This window comes from Lytechinus variegatus, chromosome 4, assembly GCF_018143015.1.
Source record: "Lytechinus variegatus isolate NC3 chromosome 4, Lvar_3.0, whole genome shotgun sequence".
Classification (NCBI taxonomy): Eukaryota; Metazoa; Echinodermata; class Echinoidea; order Temnopleuroida; family Toxopneustidae; genus Lytechinus; species Lytechinus variegatus.
This window is the reverse complement of record NC_054743.1, coordinates 65199866-65216286: the sequence shown is the minus strand read 5'-3', so window position 1 is coordinate 65216286 and position 16421 is coordinate 65199866. Positions and strand designations below refer to the sequence as shown.

General features: G+C 37.2%; 1 protein-coding gene across 1 annotated transcript in view; it reads right to left on the bottom strand.

Annotated features, from left to right (window-relative positions):
• LOC121413160 (metabotropic glutamate receptor 3-like) overlaps positions 1-10485 on the bottom strand; it is a 66575-nt gene extending 56090 nt beyond the window's left edge. The window contains exon 1 of the mRNA XM_041605922.1: positions 10089-10485. Within this exon, the coding sequence (XP_041461856.1) occupies positions 10089-10485 (397 nt within the window). The remainder of the gene's footprint in view (positions 1-10088) is intronic.
• Positions 10486-16421: the final 5936 nt, after the last annotated feature.

Sequence of the window (16421 nt, the reverse complement as noted above, 5' to 3'; positions counted from 1 at the left end):
ATATGCTAATTTATGTAAATTAGCAGTAATTTATGCATGAAGCCATATGCCAATGGGAATTAATTAATAAAAGTAAATAAAGAGATACCAAACTTTAAGAAAGTCTCTTTTAGGTCAATAGCTTTAAATTTCCTTGTCAAACATGATATTGAAAATCATGTCTTTATGCAAAAATATGTTAATTTATGTAAATTAGCAGTTAATTTATGCATGAATAATGAAAATTAGTAAAAGGAATAAAAAGAAACCAAACCAAACTTAAAGAAAATCTCTGTCAGATCCATAGATTTAATTTTCCCTATCAAACGTGCTATTGAAAATCCCGTCTTCATGCAAAATATTCTAATTTATATAAATTAGCAAATATTTTATATGTATAAATTAGTCCCATTCCAGTGGGTATTAACAGTGGAAAAGGGGCCAAACTTTTGAAGTACCTCTATCACTCAGTTCAAAATCTTCAATTGTATGCTATTGAAAATCCCGCTTCCATGCAAAAGCGTGTTATATTATGTAAATTAACAATAATTTATGTATGAAGCTGTATTCCATTGACTAATCATACATTACATAAAGCATAAAGCCGTATGCCAACCAGAACAGTGGCAAAAATCGAGCCAGAGTGGCCAGAATCGAGTCGAATTTAGCCGGAATCCTCCGATTATCGCCAAATGAGGATCTGAATAACGACCCGAATCGAACGATTATGCAAGAATTTGCAAAGTAGCCACAGAATTTCCCGAAAATGTGCCAGATTATTTCGAAAAGATCTATATTCGTCAGCTTTTTGATGCCATTTTTCTAATTTCTGGCCAATTCGTCTCACACGTCTATATTATTCTTTGTATTCGAGTAATGATTCGTATGATATGCATGGGGGGGGGGCAAGAGTCGGACATTTAATTACTCTACTACTGATACGAATAGGTCTTAATCTTCACAAAATGCCTCCAAAAATCCAACCGAATTCCATCGGAATACATCCCGAATGTGGCCCGAATGGAATTTCTTGTGGTCACATTCGGGAATATTCTGGAGGGTATTCGGCTGATTTTGAACATTTCAAAATGAGCTGAATTTTTCAGCGAATGTTCCCGAATTTTCTTGCATTTACGAAGGCAAAACAGAATATTCCTGAAACCACCAGAATACGTGTATATGGATGGATTCGCAGCTGATTCGGTTCCGTTCTAACCCTAGCTTTAAGCAATGGCCTGGATTCGGTACTTATTCATCTCGGATTCGGGGAGCTCCCGGAATCGATTCGGAAGGATCCGGGACTATTCTGTTCTCCCTCCCAACGGAAACATTCTTGGAGAGATTCTGCTTGTCTTGAAAATTTTAAAACCAGCCGAATATCCTCCAAAATACTCCAGAATGTGGCCAAGAAACATTTTTTCGAGCCACATTTGGGATGAATTCGGATGGAATTCGGTTGAATTAATTTTGGGGAGGCATTTGGACAATTATTTTCGGAAGTCGATAGCTCTGATTCGGGACCTATTCCAGACAGATTCGACTCTGATTCGGCCTAAAATTGTTTTAGAGATAGAGATCAGTTTCATTAGCCAATAAAGAAAAATCACTGAAATTATTCATGTCACCTTCAATCAAGGGACGACAGAAAAAAGAAGAAGGATCAGGTCTCTTTGCTCAAATCTTATGTGTCCCTGTTCTAAAAACACAAATGTACATAGTTGTCAGAGGGACAGACTTGGACAGCTTTTTCTGCCATGAGAACCATCCATATACCCTCCTCTTTCTGACAGGGGAAAACTCTACTTGGGAAAGATATCTGACCTGATTTTTTTGCAAATTTGTGCAAAATTTATGCAAATATATGTAAAACTCATCGACCATCCTATTTTGAGGTTTTAAACCGAGGGACAAGCACAACACTATGCATAGGAGCATTGGCGGCGGAGCAGAAGATTATCTTTTGTGTTTGGGGGGGACGGCTATTGTTGCGTCCCCCCCCCCCCCCAAACACAAAAGATAATCCTCTGCTCCGCCGCCTATGCATAGGAGACACTGTTACACAATTCATTCATAAATTCATAAATTAGTCCCATTCCAGTGGGTATTAACAGTGGAAAAGGGGCCAAACTCTTTTGGGCATTTAAAAATTATTTTTAGTGAGATATGGTGAATTATGAGTTTTTTTAATTGCTTTGAAAAGAAAGATGAATTACTGTTTATCTTTTTCATATGATTTTGGGTTTTTTTTTATTGTGAAAGGGGTATGCACAGGTATGCACAGGATTTATAATTTGCATAAATTTGCATTTTAAACATGATGCTCTCCTCTGGTCGCATGGAAAGTCATCATAATGAATGAATTGTGTAACAGTGTCTCCTATGCATGGTGTTGTGCTTGTCCCTCGGTTTAAAACCTCAAAATAGGATAGTTGATGAGTTTCATACATATTTGCATAAATTTTGCATAAATTTGCATTAATTAACATTGAAAGTTGATTCTTATTCAGGAACTGTACAGAAATCAATCTAGATTTGATGCCCCGTCAAAATAAATCCCAAATACCCCCCCCGTAAAAAAAGAAAAGAAATAGGCTTCTATAGAAAAGTTTCGGTCTGTACTATACATATACAGTAATTCACGGTGAATAGTGTGATTTTGCATAATTTTGCATAAATTAGCCCTATGAAAAAGGATTCCAGTCATTGATATCGAGGCATCCTATCAAGAATTAATGCTTTTGGTACCAGGGACACATGTGGAGAAAAAAAATTGTGATTTTGACAATTCTATATGTCGATATATGATAATACATGTGTTTTTACATGTGATTTGCATATAATTTGCATAAATTAACCTTAAAAATTGATTCATACTTACCATTTTTATAAAAATCGACCTGCAGTTGAATGTTTAGCAAAAGAAGACCCAAATACACAAAAATTGGGCATTTGAAAATTATTTTTAGTGAGATATGGTGAATTATGAGTTTTTTTTGCATAAAATTTGCATAAATTAGCATTTTAAAATAGGGTGCCCTTCACCGATTTCGGGGCACCCTATCTAGAATTAATGCTTTTGAAACCAGGGACCCATATGCAAAAAATGGCGCTTTTGTAAATCCTGTCCCCAAAATTTTGCTAAGGCCCCTGACTAGTATGGTCAAAACTGGTTCAAAATACTTGGGGACGGGTTTGAATACCAACTGACTTTTATGAGTTCGAAAATATGAAACGACTATGAACAATCAGATGAGACGGTATTGAAGACGGATTTTAACAAAAGAGGATCTTTTCATTTTAACTACAAAAACCGGGCTTACAATCTCATCGGAAGAAAAAGGAGCTTTTACAAACGCAATTAACTTTTTTTATTTCTTTTCTATTTCACACGTTGCATTTTGTACTTCACCCCCCCCCCCCCCACACACACACACACCAAAAATTCAGTCTACTTATGGTTGTCGAAACGGAATTTTTACATAGAAAGTTAACCCTGACGATAAATGTATTATTTAAAAGGGGAAAAATAAAGAAAATAGTGACGAAGTTTTGAATAAAATCCATCAAAGAACACTCTGAATCATCGAGTAAATAATTACTCAATATTGGGTAAAAAGTAACATGCATGTTTGCTGGGTATTTTTACCCAAATATTTGGTAAAATGCTAGTGTTAAGTGTAAATTTCAACGCCACATTGAGTAAAATGTACAAAATATATTTTTACCCACCAAACATGTTTTGCATTTTCTCATTTTACCCAATATTGGGATTTTTTTAGAGTGAATAAGAGAGTACATAAATTCAAATTTTTCGTATTTTGAAAGGTATATAAATAACAGGGTGCAAATGACGATATATTCTTATTTTTTAAGAAAATTATATAAATCTATATCACAGGGCCAATGGGGAAGCTGCTCGCATGTGACGTCACAAAATCAAAAGTTTAAAATCTATAACTGTGTTAATCTTTGACGGCAGGGGCTGTACAATGCCCCCCCCCCCACACTTTTGTAAGCCCTAAAAAGTGCCCTTTTTACGCAAGAAAAATGCCCCTTACGAACGTTTAATGTGCCCATTTCACCTGAGGACCCGCTTTAGGTGTTACAAAGTGCCCTTTCTCGTATGAGGAGGACCCGTATAGGTGTTACCGAGTGCCCTTTCTCGTAAAGTGGCAATTTTTACCCCAAAAATGCCCCCTCCCGAAATGTGTTCTATACCCCTTTCGCATGAGAAGGATCTGTTTTATGACATAGCAAATACCATTTCTCGTATATCAGTGGCAATATCCCCCCCCAAAAAAAAAAAAAGATGCCCTCTCTCAAACGTGTTCAGTGCCCCTTTCATCTGAAAAGGACTCGTTTATGAGTGAGCAAGTGCCCCCTTGCCTTACAGTCACAGTAAGTGACCTTTTTCGAATCATTGCCCCTTTTACCCAAGAAAAGTGCCTCCAACGGACTTGTTCTGTGCCTCTTTCACCTAAGAAGGACCCGTTTTATGCCGTCAACAAGTGCTCCTTCGCCTTTTTTTTAATATAGGTGCACTTTTTCGTATCAGTGACCTTTTTTACCTAAAAAAAGTGCCCCTCATAAACGTGCTCTGTGACCTTATCACCCGAGAAGGACCCGTTTTATGTGTTAAACGAGTGCCCCTTTGAAACAAGAAAAAATATTCCATTTTTATATCTTACTACTTATGATGGAAAAGAATTGTAAGAGTAATCGTAGTCTATCACAAAATTGGAATTTCGTTAAAAAAGTGTCAAAATTTTGCTCGCTCGCTTGGCTTGCTCGCAACTTTTTATAAATTTTACCTGATGCGACATACCCAGCCCCCTCAAAAATTTGGGCCCATTACGCCGTTGTGTAGATAAGTCTTGTTTTTTTTCTTTTCGAAAGAAAAGTGCCCCTTTTTCCTAGTGCCTCCCCAGCACAATGTGGATAATTTTCTGGCTTAAGGAAATTACGCCATGGCTGGGATTCGAACCCACGACCCCCTGTTTCAAAGTCAGAAGACTAATCCACTGGGCCAGAATGCTCCAATTTCCTTCCATGCAACCACACTGGTGACATGACATTTGCTCCTGCAACATTTGTTCCGGGCTTAAAGATAAATTCCAGTATTGGTAACGATCTCAAAATGACTTTTAACAGAATCTTATATGACCACCCAAGTGTCTATTTGTATGAATAAAAAATATGTGCCAAAGGATTTTGGAAGAAATTGTGTAATTGCTGAGAAATAAGCAAAATAAGCGCGGATTCGGTCACTTCCGTCGGGTCTTTATTCCAGCAATAATAATACACTGTCCCACGTGTGCCTTTCTGTCTTGGTTATCTTCAGTGTGAACATTTTTCAGCGTAGATTTCAAGATTTCACAAAGTTCAGTTTATGTAACTGTACCAGATCTAGATCCTCGATGATATACTGACAATTAAGCCTGGTTTACAGACTTTCTCATGAAATCAGTGTTTATTGCAACTACTGGCATTTCTCTTTAATTTCGTCTAAGATATAAGGTTAGGGTTGCGGTTGCAATAGGGTTTTTGTTAAAGGACAAGTCCACCCTAACAAAAACTTGATTTGAATAGAAAGAGAAAAATTCAACAAGCATAGCACGGAAAATTTTATCAAAATCGGATGTAAAATCAGATATGACATTGCAAAGTTTCGCTTCATTTCACAAAAAACAGTTATATGAACGAGCCAGCTACATCCAAATGAGAGAGTCGATGATGTCATGCACTCACTATTTCTTTTGTTTTTTATTGTTTGAAATATGAAATATTTTGATTTTCTCGTCATTGTCATGTGAAATGAAGTTTCATTCCTCCCAGAACGCGTGGAATTCCATTGTTTTAACATTTTGTGCTTCAGGCAAGGAGGTCCTAATCGCCAAATTCGTAAAAATTGAAATATTGTATTCAAACAATAAAAACAAAAGAAATAGTGAGTGACATCATCGACTCTCTCATTTGGATGTAACTGGCTCGTTCATATAACTATTTTGTTAAAAATAAGCGAAACTTTGAAATGTCATAACTTTCTTATTTTACATCCGATTTTGATGAAATCTTCAGCATTGTACTTATCTGATTTTTCTCTATTGATTCGAATCAACATTTTTCTGAGGTGGACTTGACCTTTAAGTTTATGAGATTAGGATTATAGCGTAGGCCGTAGGGCATTAAATTGAAGTTGAACTTGGTCATTCCATTAGCGTGTGTAATTCACTGAGGAGCAATTGTCGCCGGAGCAAATGTTGTGGAAACTTCACACTATCTCCAACTCTCTCGCACTACTCGTCTGAAGTAGTTAAGACTCAGCAGATTCAATATGTAGTTTGGCTGGCTCTGCATGACAGGCAGAGAGCTCGACATCTCGTCTCACTCAAGACATGATGAAAATGTCAAATACGAGTCTATGTTTGCAGAATTTAGTATGCATGAAATGTACATATATGTAAACCCCTCCCCCTCCCCTTCCCTTGCAATTTGTCCTACAAAGTCAACATTAGTCATACTATTCAAAACCAGCCCCATAAGTATACCTGTCGTTCTCACGGTCCTCTACAATAACAATGAGTTTAACAAAGGTATCATGCTGACGTTGACAAGGGTGATAAAGGTAAAAAAGAATGTTCTCGTTTCACATTTTTTTTAAAGTTACATTGACGATTCCTGTCATTCAAAACTGAAAGGTTTGCGAGAATTTAATGTGAGTTTCGTCTCTTTGTCAGGCTAGTTTGGAAAGCGGTGGCGTGCAGAGTTTCCAATCCACCAGAGGACATTGCCATTCAGGGGGAAACATTTCTCTCTATTAATAGCTCTATGTGCCAAAATGAACCTTTACCTGTGTGCTACGGGACTTGCCCTTTATCACGGGAGTGCCCCCCCCCCCCCCACCCCGCCACGTCATATTTGAGTGAATCCCAAATTTATTCGGTGATGTTCTTCCGACGATCAGTCATTCATTTTCTCCAAAATGTAATGTCTTTCTTCCTTTATATCACTTTATATCATTCTTCTTATAAAACATTATGACGCATAGAGTTATTGATACATTCCCCAACAAATCAATATTTTGGTACGAATAGCATTAAAGTGATTGGTTAACATTGGTTTGAATTTAAAAAAAATCTGAGCTAGAAGGTCACACTTGCCACGTGTGTCTGCGAAATGTTACAAAAATAAAGCCCAGAAAAAATTGCGTTCGAAAATAATTATTTAGTGCTTCAAAAATTGAAATATAAAGTGACCAGAAACACCATCTTAATTTCATCCCATACACTTATGTGTAATATTTAGGTGTATATAAGACGCCTATTTACATAATCGGCGTTTGCCTTGTAGTTTTAGCTTTTCATTCTCAATAATGGTTGTTTTCAGGGTTTATTAGTTCTAATACATGCACTTGTACACATGTTTTATCTTGGTTTGAGAATTTTTTAAATCGGCTGCTCACAAAGTTAAACAATACCTTTAAGGCGCGGACGCTTTACCTAATGGACACATTATTAAAGTTTCATTTTCGATAAGTTCACCATCCTTGAAAATAATTCATTGGGGATAAAAAAAAAACAATAACAGACGACAAATGTGGCAGCTATCGCTAAAATGACGCTAAAATACAATGCATATCAAACAAAACATTTTATGAAAGGCCTAAATGTTTCTTTTCACCTCGAGCGATATATTTCTCCATTCAGAGACTTGAACATGACTGTGATTGAAATGCATTGAGTAATGACACCTTCAAATTGATTTCGATTGTAGGAAACACATTGAATTTGAGGCATTTTAAATCCAGTGTGCTAATAATGGAATATTTCATGAACAGGTGTCATACAGCACAGTCTCTACCAAACAAAGTTGGTTTTACTCCACTCTATTTCATTATTCTATTTGTGTGGGTTTCTTTTAATATCTTTTATAATTTTATGCATTTCACGTATCATTAATGCATGTCAGCCCGGGCGACGATCCCGATGGGGGGGGGTCTTGTCGCCCCTCGAATTTCGAATAGACGGTTACCCCCATCCCATTTAAACAGAATTTGAGGGCATTACAAATTTAGGGAGAGATTTATCCTGATAAATAACTCCTTTGACCGTTTCTACTTTTTCCAGGCCAATTATTTAGGTAATCATTTACTGGTTTATTCCTTTTCTAATTATTTTACCTCAGCAATTTTTATAAAATGAAATGAAGGTATAAAACATAAATGTAGATAAGGGCAATCGACAGTCCGTTGTGTATCCCACTTTGGAACACTATCTCAATAGGGGGTCTTACTTATACGTTATAAATACACAGTATCTTATTTCGTTTAGATATAAGCTTCTTATAAACAAAATGTTCTTGATCTTGGTTGGCATTCAGTTATACTGGCCGCGTAATTCAGTATGAATGAATATGAATCGTCCTTGCCACTCCAATACAAATAACTCCAAACAACTGAATCATTTTAATAAAATAATGATGACTGGCGTAAGGTGTATTATATTGACCGCGAAAACCGACTTTGCATTGATATTCATTAGTGCATGCTTCATGACTGCTGGGGCAAAAATGAAACAAAGTTTGAACCAGTCATTCCCCATTAAAGGCATGCGAACCATGATCATCATCTCTATTCTATTGCTGTCATCCAGAAAAGTAAATGCTGAGAGGCAATTAAACGCGTGTTTATCAGTTTATTTTGTTATGATAAAATACCCGTATAGAATAAAAAGTATTGTCCAGGTTAATCAGGACACCGTATCCGTCCAATAAAAACCTCTTTGGTTACTTAATACGACACTATAACAAAATATAGACTAATTCAATGTGACAAAGTACCGCATCCCACCATTATTTACTTATTCTGATATCACTGGACAGTCTTAGCAAAAGCAGGTCAGACTAATAGTTCAAATAAAAACAAACATGAACAGAATTTTGCTATTTAATAACCATGATAACTGAAATCGAAGGTTAGCGTTGTTCATGAGTAAAATTGAAATATAATGTGCACTGACATGACTGGTGACAATTAAAAATCATGGCGCATTTCCCGATATATCACCTAACCAGATCGATATCAAAACACTTTTAAATGCGATTGGTGTCCACTTAAAAGTTGATCATTTAAAATCAAGCAAAATAGTGTGATTCTAACCAGTAAATTTGATAATTTGGACAATTTTGGTTAGACGTATTTAGCAAACAAAGTGTTTATTTCACCGATCAGCATAGCCCGAAATGTCTCAACTGGATCAATATCCATCCATGGGATTAGGGCCTAGCAAAAACAAATATAAAAATCAAGCAAAAGTTTGGTAAATTCTAACCAGCAATTTTGTTACCTCTGACATTTTTTTTTTCTGAGAAACATTTTCAGATATTCAGCAACAGGGTGGTTTTTTTTTACCAATTAGTTTTTAACATGAGTGAATGTGTTATTGCAAATGGCAACAACAATGTCAATACACCTTAACAGCCAATGAAACTCGATGATTATTCCATTAACGACAACCTACCATGAATGGTAGCCTTACAAAGCACACAAAAATACTCTGGTAATGATTTGTATATCGCACCACACCAGTCGTCAGTCTGGTTTTAGTTTTTGGTGTCAGTTCAGCACCTAAAGGTGGTGTTATTAAATGTAGGCTACATAATGCTGCTTCTTTTACACTTTGGTTTTTGTTCCTAACTGGGTGTACTTAACGCAGGGTGTGGTCCTCAAATGGCACCAACTGGTGTCAGAACCCTAAGACTTGCTATTCAAAAGAAATGCAGTATTTGTTTAGAAAAAAATAATACATATGAATTACCAAGAAATATAAAATGGGGTCACGACGGGGAATTGTATAAATATACATACATACATGAGTCATTAATTCAACTCCAAAATACGGATTTTAATACAAAAATTGCATGGACTAAGCTCATCATTCCGAGGTGGCCAAAACAGGGTGCATGAGGGGGAGTGCTTTGTAACCGAAAGGAACGGCGCTATAGAAGCTGACAAGATGGGATTGGATTGGAAAGAGTTCTAAATATATAGTGCACATAAAATTGAAACTCGGTGGTGAACGAGTAAATGTAAAATGGGTTGGCCTACTCACCGAGCGTGACGTTAGGAAGGATGTCATCCCTGGCGTTAATTTGATCGATTGCGAATACCATAGCATGCATCCACTTAAAACCGCGGGAGTTGAAGTTTCCACACTCGCCATCCTCGGAATCATGAATATCAAAAAGCCCACCGAGGATGTAGTCGCCTTCCCGCCGGTAACTCTGGGGTAGAGCCGCCGCCGACACCGCGGTCCCGTTAGCCGTTCCCGTCATCAATGTTGTCTGGACGATCGTCGAGTCGAAAGGCATGTCGGTGGTGCGGGTAGGCAAAGGCTCTCCTCCCGCAGGGAAATAGTGAGAAAATCCCATGATGAGGAGAAGGAGAAGCGACGCCGGGGGCTGCTGGAGCAGACGATGTCGAAATTTGTGACGCCCCGGACCCGCCATCGCTACATGGCGCGGCGACGACGCTCGGCGGAGTCCGACAATTCCGTCACACCGTCCAAATAAAAAGTTAAAAAGGCACGCGATCGCACGAATACCAGGCCATCAAAAATACATGGCAATTTCACATTACCCCTCGTAGACGGTGAATGTGGCTTTCCACTTCGAAGGTGGGATTGATTATGATCCGAGGGAATAATTCCATATTTAAAGGGCTCGAACAAGTGGTCGTATATTTAGTGCGCTTCCATGCACACAGCTCGCAGTCGATGATAATGGCAATATAGCCCACACGTCCCGTCGCAGTAGTCACGACCGCATCTCCTGAGGATGACAAACAAAATGAAATCGTATTAGCTATCGGTTCGCTGCTTGACAGGTAATCATCGCGCATGCGCATTAGAATGACAGGATTAAGATAAAAAAAGAGTAACATCCAGGGTGATATTAGTTGTTTAAGAGATCATGATTTTGGTTTAAACAATTGCTTGTTGAATAAACGTTCCGTCCTTCCGTTTGATTTGTCAAAGATTGGAATGTTTGCTTTATATATCAACATTGTTGATTTCAAAGTTCATAATTACGTATAACCGACAATGCAGTCGTGCTTAGGAATCAGTTATACAAAACATCAGCTTGGTTGATTAATAAGATCAAAGCACGCATGCTCAATATTCTCGGAGCTTATAGCTAAAACAAAACTTGACAAACTACACACAAGTGTAAATGACAAAATAAAATGTCCGTATAATTATTAGCATACAATTCTGCGTTGTGTAATGTTTTCCGTAAAACAAATACTTAAATACATTGTAATTCTTTTTTAATTTTAATGAATCGTTCGAATGTTGGTACCAATGATCATGGGGGGGTCACGTTGCAATTTTATAACAATATCCATTTTGACTATCAGTAATTTGATGAACGGTGTCTCCGTTGTTTTGCACGTTTTGATCGCTGGCTTTTAAAAAGTATAATGCGATCCGGACCTTCATTCAATCATTGATTTCATTTCAGTATTTGTGCAGTGAATTCATGGGATTACAAACATGACAAAGTGGATTTTATTTTAGAAAAAAAAAAAAAATCAAACGGAGCGACTCCGCTCCGACATAGCACCGTTTTAATATTTGCCAACGAATGACGGTAAGTGAGCCAATTTCGGTCTAATGAATGCTTTCCACCGCAATCTAGTTATGACCGGTGGATACAGAATAATTTTCAATTGGATATCAAATCGTTTTCCCAATTACGATTTATAAACGATGGAGTGGTACCGGCATGTTTAGAAACCAGAAAATTATCAGTGGTAGATCCATGGTTGAACTATACTAGTTGACAAAAGGACATATTCCTGACAGTAGTTCCCGAACTCTGTCTCCCTCTCTCTCTTTTCTATCTTCATCTTCCGGTGTCACGCGCGTAAAACATTCCCCATAGACTTGTGTGTTAAAATGGCCTTCGAAAAATTCATAAAAAATAAATGTGAAATTAGAGGGTGGAATGTTTGCTACAATTGGATAGGATATATATCTGACATTCCATATTTGACCAGGTAAGGGTACCGTAGCCAGCTCATTTTGAAAATAAGTCGCCATTTATGAAGATAACTATGAATGGATCAAATTCATCAACTGAAACAGTAAAATAGCCCTAATTAGTCCGCTGGCCAGTCAAAAAAAAAAATAGTTCCAAGTCACTTACTTATCTTCCCAATTCGGGCGAAGGAAGTTCAGTAGTTACCATTTCTAGAATCAGTGTTAGATTTTGAATCATATTCATACATTTTTGTCAATCAGCAACATCAAATTGAAAAAAATTCGAATGGGTTGGGTCGAACGAATATCTTTAGCCCTCCTGATGTAATTAGGCTCATGGGACCTTCCTCCGTATATGAGCTATGAAGTTTCAGAAAAATGCACGCAAGAAAACGTCCCAATACTGTGTTCCCAAAATATCCAATTGCTGCGAAACCGTGATGAGATTACGAAATACCAAAAGGAAAACATTTTCAGCCAAAAAGGAAAAAAGATAATTAAAAAAAAATAGAAGATGAATGAAAACAAAATAAAAGTTTGAATATTTTTTATGAAACAAGAGAAAGTGAAATTTTATTGATATGATCCTATTCAACAGCTAGCTCCAAATATTTGAATCCCATTTTACCAAGGGTCGGTTTACAATTATTAATGACCAATTTGCCACTTCAAAGCTCAAACGCAACTTGATTTTTAGCTAATCAGAACCGCGTTTCATTTTCGAGTTGCGTTCAAATTCAACTCTTCCTGCAACAGGTACCTGGGGCCCGTTGCAGAAAGAGTTGCAATCAAACGCAACTCTAAAAATCATACTAACTTGATTTTCAACCAATCAACACCGCGCATTTTGGACTTGCGATTGATTTTTTTACTTGCGTTTAAACGCAACTCTTCCTGCAGCAGGTACCTGGCATGTTAAAAGCTAATATTGCCATCGATTTAAATGCTTTAGATAATTATCTGTTCGTAAATTCTTTTATTTTTCTTCATCCATCTCTTATTTATGCTCCGTGTGGATTTCAATACATGTACCTTGCAACATTTTGTTACAACCACATGGCCGTGATCAACAACGGAAAGAGTACAACACAGTTCCGTGATATGAGCACTCCACTGTCTATATCGCTTCAAATCTACTTCCGCCTAATATAATTATCAATCTATTTTGCAGTCTTATAATTCAATTGGCTTATTTGAAAGGGAAATCCTTTACAAACATCCGAAAAAAATCACCAAGCTATATCGCCGAATTACTACATTAGACACGTACGTGTACTTTTACATCCGTGCAAAAAGTATCGATACAAACTCACATTTCTCTCTCCAGAAAAAAAAAGTTAGTGCCGTTTTCAATAGTCATTAACGCCTCGGGAATAACTGATGTGATTTAGACTATGATAATTTCAACACAGACGAGTCAGTCATGCTCTCTTCAATAGACCCTTATATATTTTTTATTTGGAATGCAACCTTCATTTTGGAATGAAAGTTCTTTGAGGATTTTTTTGATATTCAAATCATTTCATCTGAAAGTTTTTTAGCCATTCGCAAAGCACGCAGTAGAAAATGTTTTTTTTTTCATCATGATAATGCCAATTTTACGGTGATTCGTCTTCTTTGTTCGTGGGTTTTGTTATTACTTCAGACATGGCTTTTCCATTGCGTGGTTCACGTAAACGTTTCTCTTTTTGTTAAAATCGCAGTTTAGTTGTATGCAAATCAAACCCAGGAATTTTCCTCACGTCCTTATCTTTTATTTGAAACTGATGCATGCGTGGTTAATACCTTTCGATGGTTCAATTTGGGTTTTATTCATTCAATTTCTCAACATAATTAACAGGTTGCAAAATCTCGAAATCACATGACAAAGATCGAATCGGGAAATGAATGGAAATCCAATTTGTTAATTTCGTCGAGCAATTATCATTAATGATTCTAAGGCGAAAATCTTGTTCTCTTTGTAGAGAAATGACAAATTGAACAAAAAGAAAGAGAACTTTCACTGAACGAGACGTTTTAGATATATTAGGAGTTCACATTTGGCACTACGAATGCCAATTATAGTGGGTACCAAATGACCCCCCCCCCCCCCCCCCTCTGCCTCACCCGTAGTATAGATTTGGCTGTCAATTTCAAATGCTTTACTTCTCACAACGCCATTTCGTCATCTCATGTCAAATGACTTGTCATCTCTCTTTCATTCATCCACTCTCTCTCCCACTCTCTCACCCCCTCTCTTCCTCACTCCCTCTCTATCTGTCTCACTCTCGTCTCACTCAGGAATAATGGCGTTTGAGTCAGAATAGTTCATGAGTTTTTATTTTCAAAGTTACTACGTGCTCTCTGGGCCTTTTTTCTCTGATGGAAATATCTGGTAAGACTTTCTTCTCCTTCTTTTGGTTATGTTGTTCACTCTTGTGGATTTTACATCGCTCCCCTAATTCCACTTTGTCAAAAATGTCGATTGGGTGAGTAAGCGTGGGTTAAGAACTGTCACACCTGAACTTTTTAGCAAACGTACGCCGACGGATAAGGCAAGCCGTTTCCTTAACCCCATTTCTTAACGTAAGAAAATATCTTTGGTAGCTAAAATAAATTATTTTCAACAAAAAGAATGAAAATTCCCTCTACTTTATTGCCAAATTGCAGTTCTTTGTATCAAGAACGGAATGCTTGGTATCAAGAATCGGATCAAAGATACGCTGACTAAATCGTGGTTCGGGTCTGACAGCTCCCTTACAAGTGCGTGTGTAAGCTGAGGAACATGAAACGGCTGAACGCTTTTGATCTTTGATGGTGATACACGGTGTCACACGAGATGGAACGGCAGCAGTGCTATCACATTCTAATGGGAATATGAATATGGAATTATAACTCGCTGATGGGACAGTCGCCTTTGAGGCAGGCGGGCGAACAAAGTCAACACAATTACCGAGGGAACGTTGACTATCACATTAAAATGACGTATCATGTTGATGGATCAGCTCATTGCAGTTAATATGGCACGCTTTCGATGAGACTTTCTCTTGTATTGTTTGTATTGTCAAAACCACCCCTTTTTCTTTGTCACATTTTGTCATGTGCAGTTTTTCATTTTGTGTATTTTGAGATACAATTAAGCTCTTCGATAATGTTGCTTATAGTGTGGTACATATACCGATTTAGAGGATGGACATGATGAAAGGAAAGCCAGAGAAATGGAGAATACTTTAGAGAAAGGAGTAAAAATATATTAGCATTGGTACACAGCAAAAACTGTGGTGTTAACCGGTGTACATAGAGGACCACACCAGTTATTTTACACTGGTGTTAAATCGGTGGTGTTAGTTTTACACCTATAGGTGTTATTACAACACCTTTGGTTGTTACATTTACACTATTTTGGTGATGTTCAATCTCTAGGGTGTAATTTTAACACCTCAGGATGTGGTCCTCTATTATCACCAATTGGTGTCAGTTTTAACACCACAGTTTTTACAGTGTATACAAAAGGGGCTTGGCACTTGACCCAAACAATTTCACAGGAGCAAGAAAATGAAAGAGGGGGAGGGCAGGAAAAGGGAAAAGTATGACATTTTCGAAATATTATATCAATAGCTATATTGGTTATTTTAAAGAATATGATTTTATCATTTTGGACGATATTGTATGAGTGTGAAGACAATTGATGCAGAAATAAAGACAATGAGAGCAAATTATAAAAAAAAAAACTTTAACATTTTTGTAACAGCCCAAATAGACTAACAGGAAAAGTGGCTACTAGTTCTCTGCCAACTTTGTTCAGACGGAAAAAAATTAAAACAGAAAAGGCACTTATATATTCTTACGAGCGACGCGATTTCAGCACTCGTCCTCGCTACATGTAAAATCAAACAGGTATTTAACACATTTCGATGAATATCATGAAGCTTGAAAATACACTGCAATAATCCTAATGATTTACCCCTAGAATATCATTTTCGTCAAAGTTGGAGGGGAGTCTTCCGCCCCTCCAAAAAAAAGTTGTCATGGTTTTTATATTTTTGATATGAATAATTTCTCATCTGTGCGTACTGATTTCCTATTGCCCTCACATTAATCATTCAATGTCAGTAGGTAGCAAAGTTTCTTGACATTTAGATGAAGTAGTAATTAGTTTAATCATTTTCCTTTCGTCGTATACTAGCTGCATCTACCCAAAATGTGCGCGCGCTCATTTTTTCGCACCGCCGCGGCGATTAATCACAGGATTTCGCTTCATTTATTGTGAATGAGTTCCGACCTTTTCGCTATTCATCTCCACGTAATGAGTCGGTTTTGAATGACTTTCTAGGATATTGTATTATATTGTATGTATTGTTCTGATCAATTTATCAAATGTTTGAATTTCATTTGACACGCTCCGGAAACTGCGCATACAAT